This window comes from Rhamphochromis sp. 'chilingali', assembly GCF_963969265.1.
Source record: "Rhamphochromis sp. 'chilingali' genome assembly, chromosome: 4".
Lineage (NCBI taxonomy): Eukaryota > Metazoa > Chordata > Actinopteri > Cichliformes > Cichlidae > Rhamphochromis > Rhamphochromis sp. 'chilingali'.
The window spans coordinates 10,824,275-10,851,937 of record NC_137948.1 but is presented as its reverse complement, the minus strand read 5'-3'; the positions used below and the strand labels follow the sequence as shown (position 1 = coordinate 10,851,937).

General features: G+C 38.1%; 1 protein-coding gene across 1 annotated transcript; it reads left to right on the top strand.

Moving 5' to 3' along the window:
- Positions 1-49: 49 nt before the first annotated feature.
- Positions 50-27,663, top strand: LOC308395588 (polymeric immunoglobulin receptor-like; the record flags this gene model as incomplete). Its single annotated transcript, XM_080880505.1, has 9 exons — positions 50-86; positions 277-606; positions 1,014-1,334; positions 1,420-1,740; positions 1,862-2,161; positions 10,472-10,765; positions 24,931-24,966; positions 25,233-25,309; positions 27,556-27,663. 9 exons carry the CDS (start codon positions 50-52, stop codon positions 27,661-27,663), a joined length of 1,824 nt encoding a protein of 607 aa, XP_080736631.1.

Below are 27,663 nucleotides of genomic sequence, written 5' to 3'. Positions count from 1 at the left end.
TTTCAGTTTATTTCCTGTCAAATTGCTACTTCTACGAAGCAAAGCAAAGATGTGGAGCCTTCAAAACCTGCTGTTTACCATCTGTAGTAAGTTGTTTTAATGACTAAATAAGTAAATAGATGAAGATTAAAGGTAAATCTAGATTAAACGTATAAATATTTATTTGCAGTGCCACACCTTTTGTTGATTTTGGTATTTTCATTAGTAGCAATGCTAGTATGAGTGCTGAAATGAAAAAATAAATGAAATATTTTTTATACTGTCTTTTCTTTACAGTTGCCCTGAGATGTGTGCCCAGTGCAGTAGGGGTAAACCATGTGACTGGGTATATGGGGAGTAAGGTTGAAATTTCCTGCTCCTATGATAAAGGTTACGAGTCTTATGAGAAGTATCTGTGTAAGAACGATTGTGGCAGCGATGATGATGTTCTTATTAAAACATCTGAATCACGGAAAAACAAATACAGGATCAATGATGACAAACCGGCACGAATCGTCATAGCAACCATCTCTGATCTTCATTCCACGGATGCTGGGAAATACTGGTGTGGAGTGAGCAGAAATTGGAAAGAAATCTACACTGAAGTTGAGCTGGAATTGGTACCAGGTAAATAAACACATGGACAAACTGAATTTAAAAAAGAAAGTTAAATCTACTGCTTTTACCTGCTATTTCTGCTATAGAATCAACATACTATTAAAGGAAAATGAAGACTTACCAAAAAGTAATTATTTGTTGAATTCAAGTGAAATTTGTGTATATAAACCATGTGTTACTGTAAAGGTTACAAGGTAACAACACATAAAAACATGACTGATAAAACATTACTTGCGTTTACTGCTAAAAATATCACCTACTGATGCATCTCAGTTTTAGTCATTATAAATGTTTCAGTTGGTTAAGATTTACTTAAGATCATTACAATCTTGTTGCAGCAAGCTAAATAAATAAAACATCATATCTCTATTCTATGGTTGTAGCATGTCTTGTGATGCTATTTATCTTTTTGACAGACAGCTGCTGTAACAGTGTGACAAAAATTGAAAGTTATGCAGGATATTCAGTGTCCTTCAGTTGTCCGTATGAGTCAAGGTACCAGAACAACCTGAAGTACATCTGCAGAGGAACACGGCCCTCCATGTGTCTGCAACAGGAACTAATCACCTCTTACAACAAAGAAAATGGACGATTCAGACTTGATGATGACAATATGTCAACACAATTCACAACAAAGATTAGCAGTTTGACCCAAAGTGATTCAGGGCGTTACCTCTGTGGCATCCAAAGAAACTCTGACCTGCATCTTTTCTATGCTTTTGAGCTGAAAGTTAAAGGTGAGAGGTCATAGTAACATCTCATTATATCAGCTGACAGAAAACACTGCTTTCTGTAAAATTAATAAAATTATCTTTTTGACAGACCACTGCTGTGATACTGTGACCAATATTGAAAGTTATGAGGGATACTCTGAGTCCATCAATTGTCCTTATGAGAATCAGTACCAGAACAGCCTGAAGTACATCTGCAGAGGAAACCAGCCCTCCACATGTCTGCAGCGGGCGCTAATAACCTCTAACAACAGAGAAAATGGTCGCTTCAGACTTAATGATGTAAAAATGTCAAGAATATTCACAGTGACAATTAGCAGCTTGACTCAAAGTGATTCAGGGCATTACCTTTGTGGTGTTCAAACAAACTCTGACCATGATGTTTTCTCTGCTGTTGAGCTAAGAGTCAAAGGTGAGAGGTCATAGTAATATCTCATTATACCAACCAGAACAAAACAGCTTCTTCTAAAAGACTTTTAAAAAAGTTGAATATTTTATGAGTCTTTAATAGTTTTTCTCTTTCATTCTGACAGAGTGGTGCTGTGTCACATCAACTGAAATAACAGGTACTGTGGGACAGCCACTAACTCTGCAGTGCCCTTATCCTTCACAACATCGGGATAACAGGAAGTTCCTCTGCAAGGGAGACCACCGCAACAGCTGCAGAGACATGGTGACGAGTAAAAGCAGATTCGCACTACAAGGCGGTATTTATTCCAGCTCTTTCTCAGTGAGGATCACAAAGCTAGAAGAAGCAGATGCTGGGACATACTGGTGTGGGTCAGACTCACAGTGGAGAGTTGGAAACTACACCAAGATTCAGCTGTCAGTCGGTGAGATGAACACATTTAAATGAAGGAAAAATGGACAGAGCTATGAGTTACTACTATTTAAGCATAACTACAGCTGGTGATTCAGTTATTTCTAGTGTGATAGAATTATAACAACTCTGCCTTCATAGTGTTTCACACAAAGCACAGAATATATGCCAAACAGAACTAGAGGCCAGTTTTTTGTGGGGGGGTTTTTTTGTTTTGTTTTTTTTACATCTTCTTTACTGGCTGGTTTGCTACATTAATTAAGTAATTAATTAATTAACAGTCTAATTTCAGTTGTATGAATAGTTTAAGATTCTTGGGGTATGTTAGGAAATAAAATATATAATCTGAATGCTGATTAGTGTGTTTTATGAGAGGCCCAGACTTCAGTGTAAAACTAGGTTGCAGGCTGACAGGAAACTGCATGCTTTTGCAGCTAGAAAGTGAAACCAACTAGGCTGTTTGATCGAAACTTAAAGTGTGGTTTGACGTAGTAGCAAGTATATAAATAACTAGGCTTCCGTTTGTGTGTTGTGGAAGTTTTCCATTTAAATAAAGCCTGCAGATGAGCGGTGAGCGGTAGCTAACATTCTTTAATCCAAACGCACAAAGACAACAGACAACCAAGTTTGATGGAGCCCCTGCATGTCCGCGGGACATACGGTCAGCAGAGTTCTCACTGAGCCTAGCATGGCTCTCAGTTAAATAGCTTCTTCAGGAACAAAAGGCAGTACATAGCTGTTTCACACCTTAAGGTTCACACTCCCTTGCTACCTCCCAGAGTCCTCGAAGAGACAAAAGACTCTTCCTCTGGTCTGCTTCCCCCAACTTCCTTACTAGACCTCCACCATTTGTCTTACAGTATGGTTGTCAGACATGTTAAAATCCAGTGGCACCAAGGCATTATACAATAAAATAATGTGATTAATACATAAGTAAAAGAAATTCCTATACATGTGCTTCAGACCTGGGGTTGTGTGTTGTGTGCTAAGGTCTCCATATCCAGATACAGTGGCGGTGCTAGCTTGTTTGGCGCCCCAGGCGAACACTCCCTCTGCCGACAGTCTCGGTCGTTGTGTCCTTGGGCAAGACACTTCACCCGTTGCCTACTGGTGGTGGTCAGAGGGTGGCGCCAGTGTCCGGCAGCCTCGCCTCTGTCAGTGCACCTCAGGGTGGCTGTAGCTACAACATAGCTTGCCATCACACAGTGTGTGAATGGGTGTGTGAATGGGTGGATGACTGGTTGTGTAAAGCGCTTTGGGGTCCTTAGGGACTAGAAAACCGCTATACAAATACAGGCCATTTACCATTTATTGATCATTTATCCCTAGTCCTAAAGTGTATATTTATTTTCTTACTCTTCTTATATTTACTGTTTGGTTACTTGCACTGTTGTAACTGGAGCCTCGTCGTCTCGTCTCTCTATATACTGGACTGTATGTAGCGGAGATGACAATAAAGTTTACTTTGACTTCAGCAGCAAGCAGGCGCACTGAGGGCTCTCGCGCTCACTTTTCGCATACAGAATTTCGAAAAAACATCGGTGCAAATTATAAATCTGTATCATAATATCTGGTGTTTTCGTGTTTGTTGTTTTGTTTTTATTTTGTTTTATTTTGCGAGTTGGTTATTAGATGCTGCTCCAGCCAGCCAGAGAATCCCCCGATGCCCTGCCCTCTCCTCCCTGTGCCGCAAGCAGCAGGCGCACCTCGCAAACGGAGGGCGCCCTTACTCCCAGCAAATGGACGATAGAAAACTGATCGGTGCCTATGTCATTCCCAATATGCGCTGGCTGACGTCGGGGCAGCATGAGTACGAGCAATTTTTTTTTTTGCTGATGCCCATGATGTCGCCCCCACCACGATGCCGCCCCGGGCAATCGCCCGTGTCGCCCGTATCAAAAACCGCTACTGTCCGGATATGTAAAATAAAGATCATTTTTTAAAGTAAAAAGACCACTTTTGAGCCGTGTCTTTCTTGGCCCTAAAGAATCCAAAAGAACCGGATTTAATAGGTATCAGTCAGAACCCTCTGCACTAGTCATTCTACTAAAATGTGATTCTTGTGTTAAAATAAAGTTTCTAAGAGAAACTAAGAGGGTTTTTTTTTTCTCCAACAGTCTTTCTGCAGCATACCAGCACTGTACCTTCTACAGTAAAAACTCCTGGAAAAACTGTACCTCCTACAGTAGAAAATCTTGTAAAAACTCAAACTTCTACAATGAAAACTCTTGGAAAAGCTCAAACACAAACTCTTGGTCAACCTGTTAAAGGTACAGTATATACAATATGTGTTTTTCAGTTCATTAATGTTGTGAGGTCAAGTATGTTATCACTCCATAAGCTTTGGTTACTTTTGTTTTTTCATGGCTACAGTTACAGTAAGTCCCTTGGGGGTGAATGTACGTCACACCAAAATGACCCTAAGTGCAAAAACAGCTATGGTTGTGTGCACCAGTAGTCAACAGCTGCAACTATTAATAAAATATAATCTAAACCCACAGTTCTGCTAAGTGTCTTTAAGAAAACCATAAAAAGGAAGTTTGTATTTTTACTGCATTCTGCTTTTCAGATTCAGCACTTTATGTTCCTTTCACCGTTCCCCTTGTGCTGCTGCTATTGATAGGCATCCTTGTGGTTGTAGTTTACAAGTGGAAACATTACAAAGTAAAAGGTATATTTTACATTCATACACATGCAGAAAGTCATCCACTCAAATGTGCATGCGAAAAGAGCATAACCGTGTTTTCTGCTGTGTGTTTTCAGAAGATGAAGCCACTGTGGACACAAATGCACCCAAGGCAGAAGGTTTAGAGGAAGTGATTGATGCGATGGAAAATGATGTAAGAAAACTAAAGTACAAATTGTGTCATATCTATAACATGTCTCACCATAAACTTACAGGATAACGCAAAAAACAAATTGATTCTTAGTTGTGTTTAATACAATACCGTGCAAAAGTCTCGAGTCATTAATAATTTATGTTTTGTTTAAAAAGGCCCAGACTTGTAATTTTTTTAAATTGCCCTTACGCCACAGTTCTCCAGGAATTCTGAAGGTCTTTCAGAGTTATTCATTGGGTGTGTTTTTTTTCTCCATTCAGTTTCAGTCCGGTCCTCGTATCTGACCTACTCTAACTCAAGATGTTTGGTTCTGAAGCAAAGTATTGAACAGAGACATTGATAACTGTCAGTCCATTTTGTTTATGGGTTTTCTCTCTAACTTCATTATTCTTGAGAGCATTATATCTCAGAGATCTCTGGAGGAAATTACCTACAAAAACGTCAGAATCTTAGCTAAATGCTCCCAAAACCATTCAACAACCACCAAACACAGTCAAGACAGCAAAAGATGTAAACACAAAGCACGGATTGTTCAACGTACATGGATATGCTGTTAAGTGCTGAAAGCAGACATCTCACAGATTCCGAAACTGTAACTGTCTAACCAAAATTCACTGAAGCAGCAGCAAAAGACCAAAACTACACTTCACATTTGGAAAAACATTGTAACGAATTCCCTGTAACTTTTGGTATGTTTCTTCAACCACGATAGAATTGCACTTGCTGCAGAGCTCTCTGTGTACTCCGAGAACAGTTTCCCATCAAAAGTCTCTATTTTCTGCCTTTTCCCTTGCTTATTACACACCAATCTACTGTTATGTACAATGTTGTCGGTTGCGGATTTTTAATTATTTTAATTAAATGACCTCTGACAAAGCCTTATTTCTGCTATTCAATGCTGAAGAAATTAAAACTTTCACAGATTAGGCCAAATTCTGCCAAACTACAAAACCTTCAGCTATGTCCCTCATAAAACCTCTGTAACTCTGATATTGCTGAGGTGAAGCAATATCAGAGTTATCTACCTGGGCGAAGATTGCTCAGCCAACCAGTATATTCATATACAATGAAAAATGTCTGGCACCATGCAACTTATTTGCACTAATTTCAATTCTGTTTATTATAAAACAAAATCACAAAAGTAGTCACACCTCAAGGCACTTGAGTAAATGTAAGTTGAGATATATAAGCTTGCCTGTGTGTGTGTAATCATGAGCATATAGCCATTGTTATACTCATTGGTGGAAACTTGCATTAAAAAAGGCAACTTTAGTTTGAATGCAGGAAAATACTTTTTAAAATCTTTGCTTCATAATAGATTCCAAAATACATAACTAACATTGTGTGTGTTAACTGGTGTCTGAATAGATTTATGGAAACCAAGAAGTAGACCTCCAAACAACAGAGTGCCTGTGCCCAATATGAAGATGAAGAACAAGACTATGAAAACTTCACAATATTTGAAGACATCTACTGTAATGAAAATTTCCACAAAGCCAATAGAAAATAAACAGTCTAAGGAGTTTGGAAAGAAACATGTCTGGACTTTAGAGAATTCCACCAATTGCTCTTAGAACTGAAGACGCTTCTCGGATGAGAGATAAAACATGTTCAAGAAACTTCCAGATGCTTTTCTTTCCAGCTCCTTAGACTGCAATGACCTGGATGAACCTTCACAGACATAAAATAAACAGAGTGTTAATATGAGGTCAAACCGTTGGTCTTACCTGTATAGAGATTAATCTACTTGATTGATCATTAACAGTTACACAACAAATCTTAACATACAGTGATCCAGCCGTCTTATTTTCTCAGTGAAACTTTGTTGTGTTTTCTGTTTTATCATCACTTCTTACTCTTTTGCTATTAGCTTTAACTTTTATTGCTTAGTGTTAACAGCAATCTGCAGTCTTTTCATGAAATTGAACTCAAATGCAAACAACTAACACAAGTGCAAAGTAAATAAATAAGCAAAGCAAAATGAATTCCAATGTTGGACCATTTAGTAAAAAGTTTTATAGAACAGTCATTTTTAAATCTTTTGTTTATTTTTGCCCTATTTTAATGTAAATTGCCACATTGTAAGAGTCCTTCAGTTCCAGATATTTGGGCAGAAATCGAGCAGTGAAATGTTAAAAAGTTATGTTTACTAATTGCAATTTTCATGTAATTTTTCTTTCTGTTTGTTGCAACTGAAAATTACCAGGTGCAGTGCTTTTATTTTATTAACATGGTAATGCTGTATTTAGCTTAAATTTATAATAACATTATTATATTTTTATTATTATTGTACATTTATTATTACTTCATATCATTAGTTGACATAAATTAGCCTTTTGCCTTAGTAAACAAGAGCATAGCACTATATTCCCGGGATATGTAAAGTAAAAATAAAATACACCGAAAGAAAAGGAACAGAAAAATCCACAAAACTCTTGACCTGATCAGTTACTCAAACTAATCCAACCTTTTCAGATTTGTAGAGAATTTGTTGCTGCTTGACTAACATCATGAACTTTATTTTTTTCCACCTCCTCTGAAGAAAATTAAATATTTTTTTTCAAAAGTTACACTTTCAGTGTCACTTGTTAATGTGTCACTGTGAGCACTGTGCTGGTGCTGTTTTATCACTTCAAATACCCTCTTCTCTTGGATATTAGCATATATCACTGGTGAGACTGCTTAAATCTATTTGTGAGTGAAGAAGTAATCTCTGAATTTGTGGAAATGTTGACACAAGTTGTTGTAGCATTCAGTCCTTCACTCTGACAAGTTATCAGCCAACATTAACGAGTTTGCTCAGCATACTACATCCCAAAACTGCAAGGTTGCAGCTCACAGTCACACCTACCTGCTAATCACAGAGTAAAAAATGTTTAATTTTACTCAACAGACCTTGAGTACAGACGTCTTGTACTAGTTGTGCTACATAGCAAAATGTGCCGAAGAGGTCTGTTTTGAAAGAAACAGCTGATGAATTGTCAAAAAAAAAGTCTGAAAAAATATGTAGAAAAGTTACCAAAAGTTACTTTCTGTGTGGAGTTTGAATGCTGTTTCCAACCTTGTATGGGTTCTCTCTGGATTCTTCCCACAGTTCAAAGACACGCTATGGTTTACCCTGCCCTTTGGCCTATGACATCTAGGATACATTCCAGACCCTGAACTGGATAAGAAAATGGATGGATGGATTTTTTCCCCCTAGTTATTTAAAGACTATGGCACTACATGGTGAGGAGCTAATGAGCTTTAAACTATGTAAACTGGCAAACTCTGATAACACTAACAATAATGAACCTGATCCTGGCTAGATATAGTTCAGCTCATTTCAACACACAGCTTGAGCTCTTGAACCAGTCTCTAGGAGAGGGCCTGAATTCTGTTCAAATCTGGAGTTGCCCTTTGTGAGAGGCGGCAGGCAACAGCTGACAGTTCAGAATACCCAGACCTCTTGAATTTACTTTGTGTGGGGACTCTGTCATCTTACAAGGAGACATTAACTCTCACATGAACAATTAAGAAAACCTGGAGGGGCATGAAAGAGACAGACTCCCTGATCTAAACCTGAGCAGTGTGCTGTTATTGGACTTCTGTGCAATAAATAAAAGTTAGCTGAAACCATATTTTTCCTATAACTAATTTTATACTGAAAACATAAGAGTGTCCACAAGTGCATGTGGAACGAGTAAAACCTAGGCTGCAAGTCGACCTGAATTTACAAAACTTTGGAATACAAGGTATGTTTTTTGTTTTTTCACAGAGAGTTTTACAGACAAGAAGCTTGCCTTAAAAAATAAATGCACTGAAAAGGAGACAAATGGAAGTGAGTAGAGGCAAGAGAGAACGCGTGAATGATAATGAGACAGGTGTAATGGTCACTTTTAAGACTGTTTTCTGAATATTAACAAACCAGGAAATTAATGAACTGAGAACACAGCACAATAATCTTCAAACACAAATGTTTCTCAGATATACAAAATTAATTTCATGCAATGTAGCTGTTTCACTTTTTTTAACAGTGATGTTTATGTAAAACGTTTGAATACTTCCTCTACCATAAGAGGATATGTGTCAGCTGTTTCAAAAATGACTGCTACTTACTTTTAGGGAAAGCCCAAGTAAGAATGCTCTACCTCCTCTGTGTTAAAGGTCGAACTCCACCCCTCCTTTCAAACTCCTGTGGCAAGAAGGGACTCCTATTGTGTGCATAATATTGTGTGCAACGCGAAGATGTGGAGCCTTCAAAACCTGCTTTTCATCCTCTGCAGTAAGTCCTTTAAATGAGTAAATATATAAAGATTAACAACAGATGTAGTTTGAATGGTACATTTTACTTTTTTAGTATTGAGGAGCTGTATGACACAACCGGTATTGTTCTTGGTAATGTCTTTATACAACAATATCATTGCTATCACGACAGCTGACATGACAAAATTTAAATTATTTTGTTGTTTTCACATTATCTTTCTAGTTTCTCTGAGATGTGCGACCAGTGCAGTAGGGGTGCTCAATGTCACTGGATATCTGAGAAGAGAGGTTAACATTTCCTGCTCTTATGATCCGGGTTATGAATCATATGAGAAGTACCTCTGTAAGAACAGTTGTGGCAGGGGTGATGTTCTTATTACAACAACAAACCCAGTGAAATATAAATACATGATACATGATGACAAAATAGCACGAATCTTCTCAACGACCATCTCTGATCTTCGTTCCATGGATGCCGGGAAATACTGGTGTGGAGTGAAAAAATTTTTGAAAGATGTCTACACTGAAGTCGAGCTGAAACTAGTAAAAGGTAAACAAAAACTTGGTCAAATTCTGTTGCACACTGAAAGCGAGTTACAGGGATTCAGGAGTTACAGTTAAAGATAAGGAATTCATAGATAGTTTCTGTTTGTTCAGCATTATCTGTTTCTCTGCTGTAAAATTTAAACCACTATATGAGCATCAAATGATGGAAAGCAGTCACAAGTTTAGAAATATAAACTTCCTCATTGAGTTGAATATAAAATCCTTAAGTTTTATATACAGCTGTTTGTGTAACATGTCTTCTGATGCTTTTACCCCTGTTGACAGACCGCTGCTGTGATACTGTGACCAAAATTCTGAATTATCAGGGATATTCAGAATCCATTAGTTGTCCGTATGAGCGTCAGTACCAGAACAGCCTGAAGTACATCTGCAGAGGAAACCGGCCCTCCACATGTCTTCAGCAGGCACTAATCACCTCTTACAACAAGGAAAATGGACGATTCAGACTTGATGATGATAAAATGTTAAAAGAATTTACAGTGAACATCACCAGTTTGAGCCAAGAGGATTCAGGGTATTACCTTTGTGGTGTCCAAAGAAACTCTGACTTGGATGTTTTCTCTGCAGTTCTGTTGGAAGTTGAAGGTGAGCAGTCAAAGCTTCTGTGCATTTAATTACATCAGTTGAATATTTGATAATTCTGAAATAATCTTTTTCTTTCATTTATACAGAGTTCTGCTGTGTCAAATCAACTAAAATAAATGGTACTGTGGGGCAGCCACTAACTTTGCAGTGTCCTTATTCTCCACAACACCGGGATAACAGGAAGTTCCTCTGTAAGGGAGACCAGCACAACAGCTGCATGGACATGACCAATCAAAGCAGGTTCACTGTCCATGATAATGTTTCTTCCAGCTCTTTCTTGGTGATGATTGTAGAGCTGGAAGCAGCTGACGCTGGGACATACTGGTGTGGGTCAGATTCACAGTGGAAAATTGGAAACTACACCAAGATGGAGCTATCGGGTGAGTTGGACACTTTTATATGGGATAATGTAATGAATAGATTTGTATGCTATGTTCTTACTTGAGATCAGTTCAGTTGTCGAACCACAAACTTACCGCTGCTGGTAAATCACTCTGAAATAATAATTGTTGGAACAGGTATTCACTGCCACTTGTGAATTAAATTCTTTGCATGTAAATTCAAAATCAGTGCTAAGAACTCAGCAACCACGCATGCAAGAAGTCATCTGTTTGCAGATTCACACAGTTGCAGGTAACTCTGCTTTTGAAGCTGAATCCTGGCTTCTCCAATCAGCTAGCTTTATATAGTTTGAAGAGTGGAGGCCAAAGTATGAGGGATCCTAGTGTGAATGGTCACTTTCAAAGTAGTGATGCCACAGACTCTGTGATGTACTGATTAAGGTTACTGTTCTAAACCCTATGGCAACAACATAAGCGCTGTTTTAAACCATATTTGTTTACAATTACAGAAAATTAGTTTTGCTGAATTAACTATTAACACTTATATTGTTTGCTCTTTAGCAGTCAATTCCTATTCCATATGTTCAAAATTGTAAGTCATTTTTGCTAGTCGTTCATGTCTTTATACAATGAAAAGGCTATCATTGCACTTTTTTTGCTTTTTAATAGCCTTATTTCTTCGTCATTTATAAACTCTCATAACATCTTGAGTACAATCGACAGCTACATTAAATTCACAAGATCACACAAGATTTCAAACTGCAGGAAAATCACTGGAGTTATGAAAGACAGAAAACTACACACACACCACGTGTATGCTATCGCTATGTATTATGGTTTAACCTGTCAAGGACAATAGTGTACAGAAAATTCTGCATCAAGCCTTGTAATTCATAGCTTTCCTACTTTTGTTAAGCCTCAATTGACAGCTTGTGGCATGATGGTTAGTGCTGTTGCCTCAAGCAAGAAGGTTCTGGGTTCAAATCCACAATCTTGCTAGTGTGCAGTTGGTTCCCACTGGGTATTCTGGTTTCCTCCCACAGTTAAAAGTCATGCAGTTATTAGAGATAGATTAATTGGTGATTCTAAATAATCCATAAGCGTGAATGTGAGTGCAAATGATTGTTTGTCTCCATGTGATAGACTAGCAAACTCTCCAGAGTTTACCCTGCCTCTTACCCTATCACTTCCAGGTTATGGCCCAGCCCCCCTGCAATCCAGATAAAGGAAGATAGAAGTTGTTGTAAACCCATTAAATTTTTATGTTAACCAGACTCTAGACTTTGTTGAACATTATGTAATATGAAGACAACATGTAGTATTTAAGTGACCAAGTGAAAATTAATGAATGGGGTGAAAGTTATTGAATAGTGTTGGAATAAAGTGACAAAATTGTGAAGGATCAAAAAATTCCAAGAGCTCAACTTACTTCATCTAAACATGTGTCAGTCATGTTTTATCAACACAATATGCACAGGTTTATTGAATATGAATAAGTTGTGTTGAAAACTGTGTCAACTTTGAGGGTCATATCACTGTGTACTGTACACTTCCTGTACACTTCTCTTTGCTACAGTATCAGGAAAACAATTGTGAAGGACTTTTTGGCACCATGAAATCTAGAACAAAACCTTTGCTCTCAGCATCTAGGAGTATAGCAAGGAACCAAAGACGGTATTTCTGGTTGCGTTGCAACAGTAGTGCTGATCTAGACAGTGGTTGTGCCTTTTTCCTATATTTTAATTTTTAGTTCGATTCAGTTGACTGGAACAACAGTTTGGGATTCTTGTAGGATTCAAAATATCCCTTCAGTCGTGCCATGTTGGCATCAACATCATAGGCTGAAACATAGAACAGAGCAATCCCACAGATGTGTGAGTTGCTGTGGTCATTTTTTTAATGTCATTGTTGAAATAAAGTTGCTTTCTCCTACAGTTTTTCTGCAGCACACTCTGGGAACTCTGGAAACAAATAACCCAGGTAAAGCTAAAGATACAGTATATGTGTCTGTTAGTTAGCTGCTAAATGCTATGACAACAGTAATAGCAAAATAAGTACATTTCCACAATATAATTAGGGTTAACATGTGGTTTTGAGTGCATGCTGGGCCTTTAATTCAAGCTAATGTAAAAAAAAAAATCTAATTCAAATTAAAAATCAAATAGGTATGGATGTGTGCATCAATGCAACAGTTAAGTTAAAATACACATAACTTTTAATAAAAAGATAATGAAACCATTATGTAAACTAAGCCCACAGTTCTGCTGTTATGCCTGTGAAAATTGAATGCTTTGGAAAATGCTTGCTTTAAAAATGCTTTTACAGTGTTCTGTTTTGTTTTCTCCAGCACTCTATGTGGTTTACGTTGTAACCCCTGTGCTCCTACTGATGTGTGTCCTGTTTATTCTTTATAAGTACAGATGTTCCACAGTTAAAGGTATCATTTACATTCATATACACAGAGAGATCCTTACATTCAAATATGGAAAAGCATGCAAAAAAGTGTAACCAAATCTAATGCTCTGTTTTTAGGTGATGAAGCCACAAGCAGAAATACCCAAAATAAGCTATAGAGCTCAGAGGAAGTGATGCGGGCAGCAGAAAGTGGAGTAAGAGAAGTTTAAAGCCTTAATAGAGTTTTGTTTCTTTAATACACTTAATTATAAATATAGGGCATAAAATAAATGACTGATTTTTATTTTTAGTTGCATTTAATATGTAAAATTTATTTGTGATGTAGCACAACTGGAATTTCATGAAGTCTCCCATTTGGAGTCATTGCCCATACATTTTTATTTTTGATGCTGAGAAAATAGCAAAGTGATGTATGAATGTTGATGAAGTCCACACTATAGCATGGGTTCAGTCTCGTTCTGTGACAGTGGGCAAACAGCTGAAAGTCACAAAGGTCAATATAATTGCAATTGGAAACTTGAATTATGTATTCAAGAAAATAACTTATGTACAAGAGAAGTGCTCCCCTGGCCTTGTTTAAGTTCTATGTGGGTTTCTGACATTAATTGTTGATGAATGAGTATATCATAGTGCAGTCTTTTATTGTGACACATAGGGGAGGCTATCGGCCAGCAGCCTGCACTTACACTAGAGAACCATGGATACATAATTTATGTGCTGCTGTTTTGATAATTTCAGTCTTTGTGTTTTAGATTCTGTATTTAAAGAAGTATCAACTGTTTGTACTTTCTTCAGTTTTCTTTAAATATATTACAAGTCTGGAGAGACATACGTGTATCTTCCCTCAGTAGTGGAGGTATACACTTGTATGCAATGACATACAATGACAAACATTCTACACTGGCTGTAGTGCTACAATAGAACATTCAAAAATGTTTCCATGAAATCCCAAGTGTCTGTAATACATGTCACTCATAGTTCTGTTTATTGTGTTGTTGTTGTTTTTAATGGAACTCAAGAAGCTGAGATGACTGGTAGCCACTATGAGGATATCGGTGGAGATGAAGTATCTATCAAAACTTTACCAGAAAAAAAAAAATCTACCGTGATACAAAATTTCAGCAGAAGACTGTTTTGTTTTTTGCTTGATTTTCAAAACAAAATCTGCTGTTTTTATAAAATTGTAGAAAAACCAGAATATAAATTATCAACATGAGTGTAAAGAGAATTAATAAGCAAAGCAAAAAAAAGTGCATGGAATTAATTTTAAGTTTAACAGTAGAATTATTTTTGTTTAGCTTAGTATTATATTTTACTGATGCATTCAAAGAAAAAAGAAAGAAAATAAAACACATGTCCACAAAACTGTTTAACTGGTCAGTTTTTCAAAGCACCTCCAGCCCGTTGCAGACGGACATCCTTCAGAGGAGCCAGGAAATTAAACTTCCTTCCTTAGCTTTCAATGTCACTGCTATTGTGTAGCAGTGAATACAGTTATTGTGGTGGAGTATTTAAATAAGTGTATTGGAAAAGAATCCTGTTACTCATGAACTGTTATCAGATTCTCTTCATGTGTGTTAATTTTAAAAGCTAACTTTATAAAATTAATAATAATAACTCCCATTTTGGAGATAGAACATAAATTGCTATTTAGAGAGTAAGTTGTTTAAAATAGTAGGTTTGATTTTCCTGACTAACTATCATGGACTTTCCAGATGACAGAAATATATGTGTGTGTGTGTGTGTGTGTGTGTGTGTGTGTGTGTGTGTGTGTGTGTGTGTGTGTGTGTGTGTGTGTGTGTGTGCAGTCTCCTGGAGAAGCGGGGTAAAGGTAGCTGAGGTAGTGTGTCAGAGAGGAGGATGCTGGAAAAAAAACTCCTCAGCTTCGGGGACAGTCCATCTCACCGTCTCACCTCATGCATTAGTTTTATTCACTGTGTCACTTTCTGCCTATTTGCACTGTGATAGCTTAGTTGGTGTAAAGTGAATCCTGTGACTTTATTTTTAATTGCACTGACTATATAAAAGGCACACCAATTTCCTTTTGGATTAAAAAAGTTCTAATCAAATATTTGATTTACTCTGCTTCTTCAGTGTGTGAATTCAATAGTTTTACAATACATTTGATAAGGATTATGAGAAGTACCTTGAGAGAAATACCTGTGTAAGAATCACTGTGGCAGTGATTATGATTTTATTATAACAGCAAATCTAGTGAAAAACAAATATGCAATTCATCATAACATAACAGTGTCTTCAAAACTCCCACCCCTGATCTTCATTCTACCGATGCTTAGAAATACTGGTGTGGGGTGACCAGAGCTTTGAAAACTATCTACACTGAAATAAAGCTGAAATTGGTACCAGGTAAATAAAAGCAAACTAAAATTCAATTGTACATTGAAAGTGAGTAAAATGAGAAAATACATATGTTGGTTCAGTTGGCTGGAGTGTGATCAGAAGAAAATGACATATTCATTGTTTAACACTAAGAACAGAACAGAATAGGAGCTAAAATGTACTAGAGAAGCGAAATCAGTTGTTGGTCTCTGTTGACCTTCTTGCATAAGGTTATTTGTGTTGTTGCTTATGTTACACACACTGTTCTATGTGATGTCTTCAAATGTCCACTGTGTTTATGAATTAGGAAGAAACAGAACTTGATGCATTGAACTACAATTATCATCATATTCATGTTATTCTTTGAATACACAGATACGCATGTCTTTGAATAACAAAACAGCTTGTAAATGGGGGAAATTCTTTGCACATTTGGGTAATGTGCAAAGATCATTGGGATTATTAATGGGAATCATGAGAGTTGCATCACGACAAAGAATGTCTCTCTGTAAACATGTTTACTAACTGAATAGGAGAGCGACCATGCTGCTGTTGACCTGTGACATTACTCTGAACAGAATGCAAGATTTCATGTTTATACAGTAAAGTTAATAACTTCATTAAAACTGTGAAATTATTTTTCAGTTTCGCAAGAAAACCGATGTGTGAGACAGAGTGAGAGGTGTGTGAATCTCTGACTCTGGGTGTGATGGCAGCCCTAACTTCAAACAACACACATGTTAGACAGATGGAGACCCTCAGTTTCAAGAAGTGTGAACCTAAATTTCTATGTGAGGCTGTATCTTGTATGTGCTTATATTTCCCTATTTAGTTATGGTTATTGTTAAATAGTGTATAATTTGATAGTTTCTTATTTGTAATGCCTCATGTTTAGTTTACTTCCCCTCCTGATTCACCGTCTAAAATTACTGTTATCTTCTTGTGTCCACTTTCCCTAGTGACCTTGACCTGCTTGTCCTTTGTCTTTGTTTTCCCAGTGTTATTAATGTCCTCTCTGTGTTTCCAGCCAGTTTTAGATCCTGTTTACTCTTCTGTTTATGGATTTTTTTACCACCCAAAATGAAGGCTCATTTGCATTAGATTTCCATGTGTCTGTATTTGGGTTCTAAACTCTGCAGTGTACATTAGCATTTTATGTAATCAATATCACTCTAGAAACAGAACTGACTGATTCCAGAGACATATGAGTTTGACCATTTAAAGAGTAGCAGTGGGTTTAGCATGTGATAGCTGTTGGTTTGTCGCAAACTGCCTCAGGCTGAAGGTGTTTAAGTATTCCATAGATTTAGTCACATAGGCAAGAGGCAATTTTCCACAGCCTTTAACTCTAAACCATAATGGTATCCAAATAGAAGAAATGTGGGATGAATTACAAAAAAAGGACAACTGTTACTGTATGAGAAAAATGATATAGGCAAAATGACAAATCACTCAAAAACATCCTCTGAAAAATAACAGGGTTTGTCATATAAACAACATAACATCTCAACAAACAGAACAGCAAGTCAACACAAAGCAAAGGGACCCTGGGGTGTAGAGCCTTACGCATATGTATATGTGGAAGACAAAGTGCCAGAGAGAAAAAAAGAGGAAAAAAGAGAAAAGAAGACAAAAAGAAAACAGAGGGGAAAAAAAAGCTGAAAAAAGATTGACAGAGTAAGAAAGAGCGAGAGCCCTCCTGAACCCTCACTTATGTTGACTGAGGTTCCTTGTACCTTTCCTCCTCCATGAAGTACAACCCATGAATCACATAACTTTCTGGGCATTCTACACAGACCTTATCATCCACCTTAGTTACAGTCATCTTTGACAAGTTTATGACCAAGGTTATGCCAGCCTTACATACGTGTGTAGGATGTAATTAATTCTACTTGACAAGTTTTTATTAAAAATGGCTTACAACGCCAAAATAAACCATAAATCTAACTAGTTAGGCATTTTTACAACTTTGAACATTTTGTGGTGTCAATTTTATTATTATAAATTATGGCTCTTTTGAGACATAATTTATAACAGTGCCAGTGCTATTAACAGTGCCATTTATTGTGTGTCTTGTGCATTTGTCTTGTCTTCCTCCTCTCACCCCAACCAGTCGCAGTAGGTGGCTGCCTGAATCTGGTTCTACAGAAGGTTTGTTCCTGTTAAAAGGAAGGTTTTCCTTCCTACTATCTGCAAGTGCTTACTCATAGTCTCAGTCTGTCTGCTCTTCCTGGACTACAGCTTGACATTCAACACCATAATGCAGGGGTGTCAAACTCAAATACACAGTGGGCCAAAATTCAAAACTGGAACAAAGTCGCGGGCTAACATTAATATTTATTGAAATATATTTATTCCTCCAGATATAAGAATGAATCTTTTCTTATGAACTCAAACACGTTTTGCTGAAAAACTGAATATGGAACAAGCAAAGCTTAATACTAAACAATATATATATTAGCTGTATAATACCAGTAGGCCAGCTCTAATAGTAATTTGGTATGGCTTCGCGGGCCAAATGTAATTAGGCTGCGGGCCAAATTTGGCCCACGGGCCAGAGTTTGACACCTATGCCATAATGCCAAACTGGACCACCCTCAGATTCTCCCTGTGAAATTCTCCTGGATCAAAGACTTGCTCACCAACTGGCATCAATCAGTCCGATTCAGTGTGCTCTCCTACTCCCTGTGTGTTTGGCACGCAGGGGCCACAACTGAGAACAAGAAGGCACCAGGGGTGGCTGCCCTCTGCCACCCCTGGAGGCCATCACCAACTCCTCCTGTCTCAGGAAAACCAGGACCATCACAGGTGACCCCTTGCAACCTGCATACCACCTGTTTGACCCCCTGCCCTCTGGTTGGAGCTTCAGGTAAATCAGGTCCTACACCTCCAGCTTCTTTGTGCAGCACGCATATGTCAACCAGCATGCAGCCTGTTTCAGTTGCTCCTGCTTTTTTCTTCATACTTTAACTTTTATTAATTTTTGTCTCTGTCTTTTACTTAGCAATAGAGTGGTAGTTTGTTTTAATAGCTTTCTCTTTAAAAAGGGATTCCTGCTGTCTACTATTTATTTTTTATTCCGGCAGGTGTGGAACACACACACAATTTCATTGTACATGTGCAATGACAATACAGGGCTATTCTATTCTATTCTATTCTATTCTATTCTATTCTATTCTATGCTATTATGGAAAGCTTGTGAAAACTTCTTTAACCACTAGATGGCATATGTCAGCTATTTCAGAAACCCATCTAAGAATGCTCCATCTGTGTTGATGGTCCAGCTCTACCCCTCCCTTCACATTATTATGGCATTAAATAACGCCTATTGTTCCCATCATTTTTTTTAAACCTGAGAAAATTTCCTGTCAAGACTCTATTTGGACAAACTAAAGCAAAGATGAGGAGACTTCAAAACCTGCTGTTCACCTTTTGCAGTAAGTTGTTTAAACTGGTAAATAACTAAAATATAAAGATCAAAGGCTGATGTAGACCAAGTAGTACATCTATCTCTTCTAGTAATTTAGAAGAACGGTAGGCCAAATGCTTTTTCAGTCTTGGTAATTTCGTTATACAGCATTAACATTGTTAGTATGAAATCTTGCATGATGACCACAAAGAAAATACACACACAAAAACGTTTCACATTCTTTTTCCAGTTGCTCTGAGGTGTGTGACCAGTGCAGTAGGGGTGATCCATGTAACTGGAAATGTGGGGAGTGCGGTTAACGTTTCCTGTTCCTATGATGAGGGTTACAAGTCTTATGAGAAGTACCTTTGTAAGAATGACTGTGGTGACAGTGATGTTCTTATTACAACATCGGAATCAAGGAAAAATAAATACAGGATCCATGATGACAAAACAGCACGAATCTTCACAACGACCATCTCTGATCTTCATTCTGCGGATGCTGGAAAATACTGGTGTGGAGTGACCAGAACTGGAAAAGATATTTACACTGAAGTCGAGCTGAAATTAGTAAAAGGTAAATAAAGACTTCTTTTGCACACTGAAAGTGAGTTACAGTTAAAGATAAGGAATTCATAGATAGTATCTGTTTGTTCAGCATTATCTGTTTCTCTGCTGTAAAATTTAAACTACTATATGAGCATCAAATGATGGAAAGCAGTCACAAGTTTAGAAATATAAACTTGAGTTCAATATGAAATCCTTAAGTTATATATACAGCTGTTTAATGGGTGTAACATGTCTTCTGATGCTTTTACCCCTGTTGACAGACCGCTGCTGTGATACTGTGACCAAAATTCTGAATTATCAGGGATATTCAGAATCCATTAGTTGTCCGTATGAGCGTCAGTACCAGAACAGCCTGAAGTACATCTGCAGAGGAAACCGGCCCTCCACATGTCTTCAGCAGGCATTAATCACCTCTGACAACAAGGAAAATGGACGATTCAGACTTGATGATGATAAAATGTTAAAAAAATTTACAGTGAACATCACCAGTTTGAGCCAAGAGGATTCAGGGTATTACCTTTGTGGTGTCCGAAGAAACTTTGCCCATAATGTTTTCTCTGCAGTTCTGTTGGAAGTTGAGGGTGAGCAGTCAAAGCTACAGTGTATTTAATTACATCCGTTGAATATCTGATGATTCTGAAATAACCTTTTTCTTTCATTCATACAGAGTTCTGCTGTGTCAAATCAACTAAAATAAATGGTACTGTGGGGCAGCCACTAACTTTGCAGTGTCCTTATCCTTCACAACACCGGGATAACAGGAAGTTCCTCTGCAAAGGAGACCAGCACAACAGCTGCACAGATATGCTGAAGAATCAAAGCAGATTCACACTACAAGATGCTTCTTCCAGCACTTTCATTGTGATAATCTCAAAGCTGGAGGCAGCTGATGCTGGGACATACTGGTGTGGATCAGACTCACAGTGGAGAGTTGGAAACTACACCAAGATTCAGTTGTCAGGTATGTTATACACTTTTGTACACACTATGATAATACAATAAATATATTTGTAGAATATGTGTTTGTTTGAGCTCCATTATGGAAATAGAGAGTAGGTGATCATTCAATTGTCTGAGGTTTGATCTAATAAAAACGGTTAGTCCAGTGCTCCCCACCCAAAGAATAAAATAAATAAATAAACAAAAACAAAAAAACAACAACAACTGAGCCTTACTACTGCTGGTAAATCACTACCAAAACTTTTTGCTGCCTCAGGACTGCGCTCTTCTGGACAGAGATCTCCGATGTTATTCCCGGGATCTGCTGGAGCCACTCGCCTAGCTTGGGAGTCACCACACCTAGTGCTCCGATTACCACGGGGACCACCGTTACCTTCACCCTCCACATCCTCTCGAGCTCTTCTCTGAGCCCTTTGTATTTCTCCAGCTTCTCATGTTCCTTCTTCCTGATATTGCTGTCATTCGGGACCGCTACATCGATCACTACGGCCGTCTTCTTCTGTTTGTCTACCACCACTATGTCCGGTTGGTTAGCCACCACCATTTTGTCCATCTGTATCTGGAAGTCCCACAGGATCTTAGCTCGGTCATTCTCCACCACCCTTGGGGGCATCATTCGTTGTCTCATCCTGGACTGTGGTGCTGACACTCACCAGTCCCCGGCCCCCTTCCTTCCGCTTAGCGTACAGCCTCAGGGTGCTGGACTTGGGGTGAAACCCTCCATGCATGGTAAGGAGCTTTCTTGTCTTTATGTCAGTGGCTTCTATCTCCTCCTTTGGCCAGCCTATTACCCCAGCAGGGTACCTGATCACAGGCAGGGCGTACGTGTTGATGGCCCGGATCTTGTTCTTACCATTCAGCTGACTCCTCAGGACTTGCCTGACCCTCTGCAGGTACTTGGTGGTTGCAGCTTTTCTAGCGGCCTCTTCATGGTTCCCATTCGCCTGCGGGATCCCCAGGTACTTGTAACTGTCCTCTATGTCTGCAATGTTGCCTTCTGGTAGTTCAATCTCCTCAGTTCTGACTACCTTCCCTCTCTTTGTTACCATCCGACTACACTTCTCCAGTCCGAACGATATTCCAATCTCATTGCTGTATAGCCTGGTAGTGTGGATCAGTGAATCGATGTCTCGTTCACTCTTGACATACAGCTTGATGTCATCCATGTACAGGAGGTGGCTGACAACTGCTCCGTTCCGTAGTCGGTATCCGTAGCCAGTCTTGTTAATGATCTCACTGAGGGGGTTCAGGCCTATGCAGAACAGCAGTGGGGACAGAGCATCTCCTTGGTAGATCCCGCACTTGATGGTGACTTGTGCTATGGGCTTGGAGTTGGCCTCTAGTGTTGTACGCCACATCCCCATTGAGTTCCTGATGAAGGCTCTTAGGGTCCCATTGATCTTGTACAATTCTAGGCATTCCAGTATCCAGCTGTGGGGCATTGAGTCATAGGCCTTCTTGTAATCAATCCAGGCAGTGCACAGGTTGGTCAGTCTGGTCTTGCAGTCTCGGCTGACTGTTCTGTCTACCAGTAGCTGGTGTTTTGCGCCTCTGGTATTCTTGCCAATTCCTTTCTGTGTCCCGCCCATGTATTGACCCATGTGCCTGTTCATCTTAGCCGATATGATGCCTGACAGGAGCTTCCATGTGGTACTGAGGCAGGTTATTGGTCGGTAGTTGGAGGGGACCGGTCCCTTCTTGGGGTCCTTGGGGATCAGGACCGTCCGACCTTCGGTTAGCCATTCCGGGTGTCTCTCGTTAACTAGCAGCTGGTTCATTTGTGCTGCCAGACGCTCGTGGAGTGCAGTCAGCTTCTTTAGCCAGTAGGTGTGAACCATGTCGGGCCCTGGTGCTGTCCAACTCTTCATACTGGAGACCCTTTCTTGGATATCTGCCACTGTGATGGTTACTGGACCCTGTTCAGGGAGGTCGCTATGGTCTGCCCTCAGATCCACTAGCCACTGGGTTGCGTCCTTCTCCCATATGCTCTTCCAGTATTGCTCCGTCTCCAGCCTTGGTGGTGCTGTTCTCTTATTATTATTGTTCCCTTGCCACTGAGAGTACACCTTTGCTGGTTCTGTGGAGAACAGCTGGTTTATTCTCCTGCCTTCTATCTCTCTGGTGTACCTCCTCAAGCGGCTGGCCAAGGCTGTGAGTCTTATGCACCTTCTTTGTCGCACCTTTCTGCAACTCCATTAGTTGGCTAACCTCCCTCCGTGCTACTTTGATCTTGCTTTCTAGCCTCCTTCTCCATGGAGGGTACGGCCCCTTGTGGCTGTTCAACTTGTAGCCAAGCATCTCACTGATCACTGCTGCCGTATTGTAGATCAGCTTGTTAGTGTCGGTAATCGTGGTTGTAGGTATTGTCCGTAGTGCTGCATTAACATCATCTAGCAGACCTTCTGAGGGTACTTCACGTAATCTTGGTAACCGGCTGTGGGGGATCCAGGTTTTAAGCTTGGCCATGATCCTATTTTTCAGGTCAGGTCCTCAGGCACTCAACGATCTTTCTCCTATCGCACTTGGGGCTATGTACCCACTCTCGGGTGGGGGTGATGATATCTCCCCCCCTGACCTGGCGTCCTGACTCCTCCTGTCGCAAAACAGTTGTCAAGCTCTAAAAAGTACTGAAATAGTTCAGCTGATGCCATTTTGTAAAGGCAGAGAATTCAGAAACACATCATCTCTAAAAATGAGGTTCATACATTCTATATATTCAAGTTTCATTCTATATATTCAAGTTTCACTCTATATATTCAAGTTTCATTCTATATATACAAGTTTCATTCTATATATTCAACAGATCATTCTATATATTCAAGTTTCATTCTATATATTCAACAGATCATTCTATATATTCAAGTTTCATTCTATATATTCAACAGATCATTCTATATATTCAAGTTTCATTCTATATATTCAAGTTTCATTCTATATATTCAAGTTTCATTCTATATATTCAACAGATCATTCTATATATTCAAGTTTCATTCTATATATTCAAGTTTCAACAGATCATTCTATATATTCAAGTTTCATTGTATATATTCAAGTTTCATTGTATATATTCAAGTTTCATTCTATATATTCAAAAGATCATTGTATATATTCAAGTTTCAACAGATCATTCTATATATTCAAGTTTCATTCTATATATTCAAGTTTCATTCTATATATTCAAAAGATCATTGTATATATTCAAGTTTCATTGTATATATTCAAGTTTCATTCTATATATGCAGAAGATCATTCTATATATTCAGACTTTGGTTGGAATATATATATATAATATTTTCCTAAAGGGCATTCCATTATATATATATATATATATATATATATATATATATATATATATATATATATATATATATATATATATATATATATATATATATATATATATATATATATACTTTGTTAGAGTGTCAGTTTAGGACATTTGGATTGAAAAATAGAGCAGTGAAAAGTAACAGGGCCATAATACACAGATATGTGTAATGTGTAAACAGCCCAGCACTCGCCTTTGACGGATATCCTTCAGAGAAGCCAAGAAAATCAATTTCCTTCCCTTACCTGCAGTATTGCTGGATAGTCTGTCACAGTGAGCCCCCTGCTGGTGATGTATTAGTGTAACATTGATTATAAGAGTAGGACTAGAAGGTTATCCACATTGTGGTTATTTCCTAACAAACTGTCAGTCACAGGTTGTAAATAAATGAGTGCTCAGAGTCCTTGTTTGCATAAGTAGTTCCTTTGTGTATCTGGTTTAAAAACACCTACATGGCAAAAAACCCTGTGTGATTGGACTTTTTATAGTTTTGTACTACTCTCGCTAAAAAAAATCATGGTAATGACACCATTCACCTCTATGTAGCTGTGTTTTTAAGCAGTTATGCTGAACTGTTAATCAACTAATTAGTGCAGAGGTTGTTCTGTACAATAAGTTTCTTTGACAAACTGCTTTCATTGTATGGGCTTGGTTGGCTCAATAATTGATAGTTTCTGTTTAATGATGAGTAAAGAAAGGTGGCATCAAAAGTAATGAAAAATAGAGTATTTACACCAACAGGATTTGCAAGGTTTTGGGTTATTTATTTATTTACTTTAAACTGTGAGCGAAAAATGTTGCAGACTTCTTTTGCAGTCATTGCTTTTATCCTCACAAGGGCATGTATCTAGTAAGGGTCCCCAGGCTAGATCCCCACATGCTACCTAAGCTTACCTCGGAATATGACACAATTGAATCCATATCCCAAAAAGTTGATTCTGTTCATTTGGATATTGCAGAGGATCAAATAATTATTTTCCCCACTCTATATTTCACATGTTATAAGTAGATTTGACCTGCTACATACTAAAGATAATAATGAAATTCTTTCTACATAATGAGACAGGAAGGAAAGAGTGAGCGTCACGTGATACATTTTTAGTTTATCATCTCCTGCCATTGTATTAAAGTCTGTGTTAAAACAAAGTTGCTAAGAGCACTTATAGTTATTTTCACTTGCAGTCTTTCCACAGAGCACTCTGGGGGAAAAAAACACAGGTAAATAACTTAAAGATATATTATATATGTATGACTGTCAATGTGTACTTCTGTGTTATGAGAACAATAGTTTTTTGTTTGTTTGTTTTTCAGCACTCTATGTGATACCCCCTGTACTGCTTTTGATATGTATCCTCGTTCTTGTTTATAAGTACAGACGTTCCAGGATTGAAGGTATCTTTTATATTCATATGCACAGAGAGACCCTTACACTCAAATGTGCATGCAAATACAGCATAACCATATTTAATGCTGTGTGTTTTCAGAAGCTGTTCTCTCCCTGCGGAGAAATGCATCTAGGAAAAAGAGTTCAAAGAAGGTGATTGGTGCAGCACAAAGTGAAGTAAGAAAACTAAAGTGTAAAGTCTTAATAGAGAAGTATGAATGAATGAATTATGAATATTTAGGATTAAAAAAATAACTGATTTTTTACTGTTTGTTAGGTTTAATATGCAAGATTAGTTTGGAATGTGGGACAATTGGAATTTAATTGGATCTCCCATTTGGATTTGTTATGTCTACATTCATTTACAGATGAGGACACAATTATTAGCCCCACCCTATGAAAATGAATGTTTTTGTAAAATATTTTCACAGGTGTTTTTTTTTTTTTTTTTAAACAGAACAAGTGAATTTAACACAGCATTTCTAAACAAACTAATTTGCACACTTTCACAGAAACATTTGGGGGAAATAATACCAGAATCAATGCAGTGTTTCTGATGTTTATAAGACAACTATAGTGGCAGCCTAACAGAAACTTTCCTGACTTCAGCCAATGTGACCATTGAATTGCTTCTCTGTTCATTATTTATTGTCCCTCTAGTGTCCACTGGGTGGCGACATTTTTCCACACAAGACAGCACCTGTGACTATCACAGTCAGTATAATAAGCCCTATTAAAAACTGACCTTTTTCATTCAGCCACAGCACTGCTGCTATGCAAGGATGTGGTTAAAACTTTGGGTTATGTTCCAGTTTACAAACAGTTCAAAAACTTCAGCAAATCTGTTTAAACTTGAGAAAAATACTTTTAGATGTAGAAAGTTATTACAGGATTTTAAAATGTCAAGAACTGGAGTGAAATCAGTAAATTCAATGAAAGTGACACATTATGGAACAAGCCTGGGAGAGGTAGGAAAGAAACAATCTCAAGGACAGACGTGTACATAGGGCTGGGTATCGTCACTGATTTCTAGAATCGATTCGATTCCAATTCCTAAGGTCCTTATTTGATTTGATCCAAGATTCGATTTGAACCACGACTCGATTCGATGGGAAATTTTGCCTCAGACAGTCAGACATATACATATACAATATACAATATACAATAGACATATACAAATTTTATTTTTATAGATATAAAAATATGGATAAGTGATCACACTTATCCATATTTTTATATCTATAAAAATAAAATTGACACTTGTGAAACTTTATCAAAGGTGTAAGCATCACAGCAGATGCCTTTGTGTCAAAGTAACTGTGGATAAAACACAGAAAACCTTGAAGGAGATTTTCCTGGCCTGGCTTTTTATAGCAGATAACCTTAAAAATATTCTGCAGTAGAACAAAAACTGAAGAAAACCATGACTCAATATGAACATTACCTGATGCTGCTGAAGTGAAGCAGAGCAAAGTTACAGAGGCTCTATTAGAGACACAATTTTGCATAATTTGAAAAAGTTTACATTTCTTCAGTATTGAACACCAGAAATAAGGTTTTTTTGTCAGAAGTCATTTAAGTTAAAAATAAATTAATTAATTAAAAAAACAGTGGCCGAGAGCACATTACGGTAGACTGGTGGGTAATAAGCAAGCACATAATGCAAAAAAAAAAAAAGATTTGAGATGGGAAACTTTTCTTGAAGTACACTGAGAGAGAGAGAGAGAGAGAGAGAGAGAGAGCTGTGCATGAAGTGTGATTTTTATCGTGGTGGAGACAAAGAGGGAATTCATGACGTTCATGTGAAGCAAAAATCTGAAGCCAGTTTGCATCTTGTTTTGCTCCTGGTTCCGTCAATTTTGGTTGGAGAGAGACAAAAACCTGCAGCTTCAGAATGTAGCACAAAAAAAGACATAAACACAAAGCACAGACCCGACGCATCAGAATCAGTGAGCTGTCGGCTTTCAGCCCCGGCAGCATGTACGTGCCATCGGGTGAGAAAGTCGACATCTCACTGATTCTGATGCGTCGGCGGGTCCTTAACGTCTTTGTGCAGAATCTGTGTACCTGCTCTCATTTACTGTTTTAGCTGTTTGGTGGTTGTCGAAATTTTTCTGAGGTTCAACCTGAGATTCTGGCGTTTCGGGCAAAATAAATTTATACTTAAAAATCGATTCAGGATTTTAATGAATCAATATCGCGTTATTCAAGCTAGAATCGACTTTAATTGGAAAAATTATAATCAAAACCCACCCCTACGTCTACACTACAACTTGACTCACTGTTAAGGTGTACAACCATAAGGAAATACTTCTACTGGCTTTAGTGTAATTGTAGAACATTTCTAAATGTGTCCACAACTCAATTCTCTGCAACACGTGTCATTCATTTGTTCTGTTTAATGTGTCTTGATTGTTTTTTAGATTTATAAAAATCAAGGTGTGGTGACCTCCAATGACCAAAGCACCAGTAACGTCTATGAAGAAGTAGATGTAGAAGTACACTACGAAAACTTGACCGCAAGTGAATAA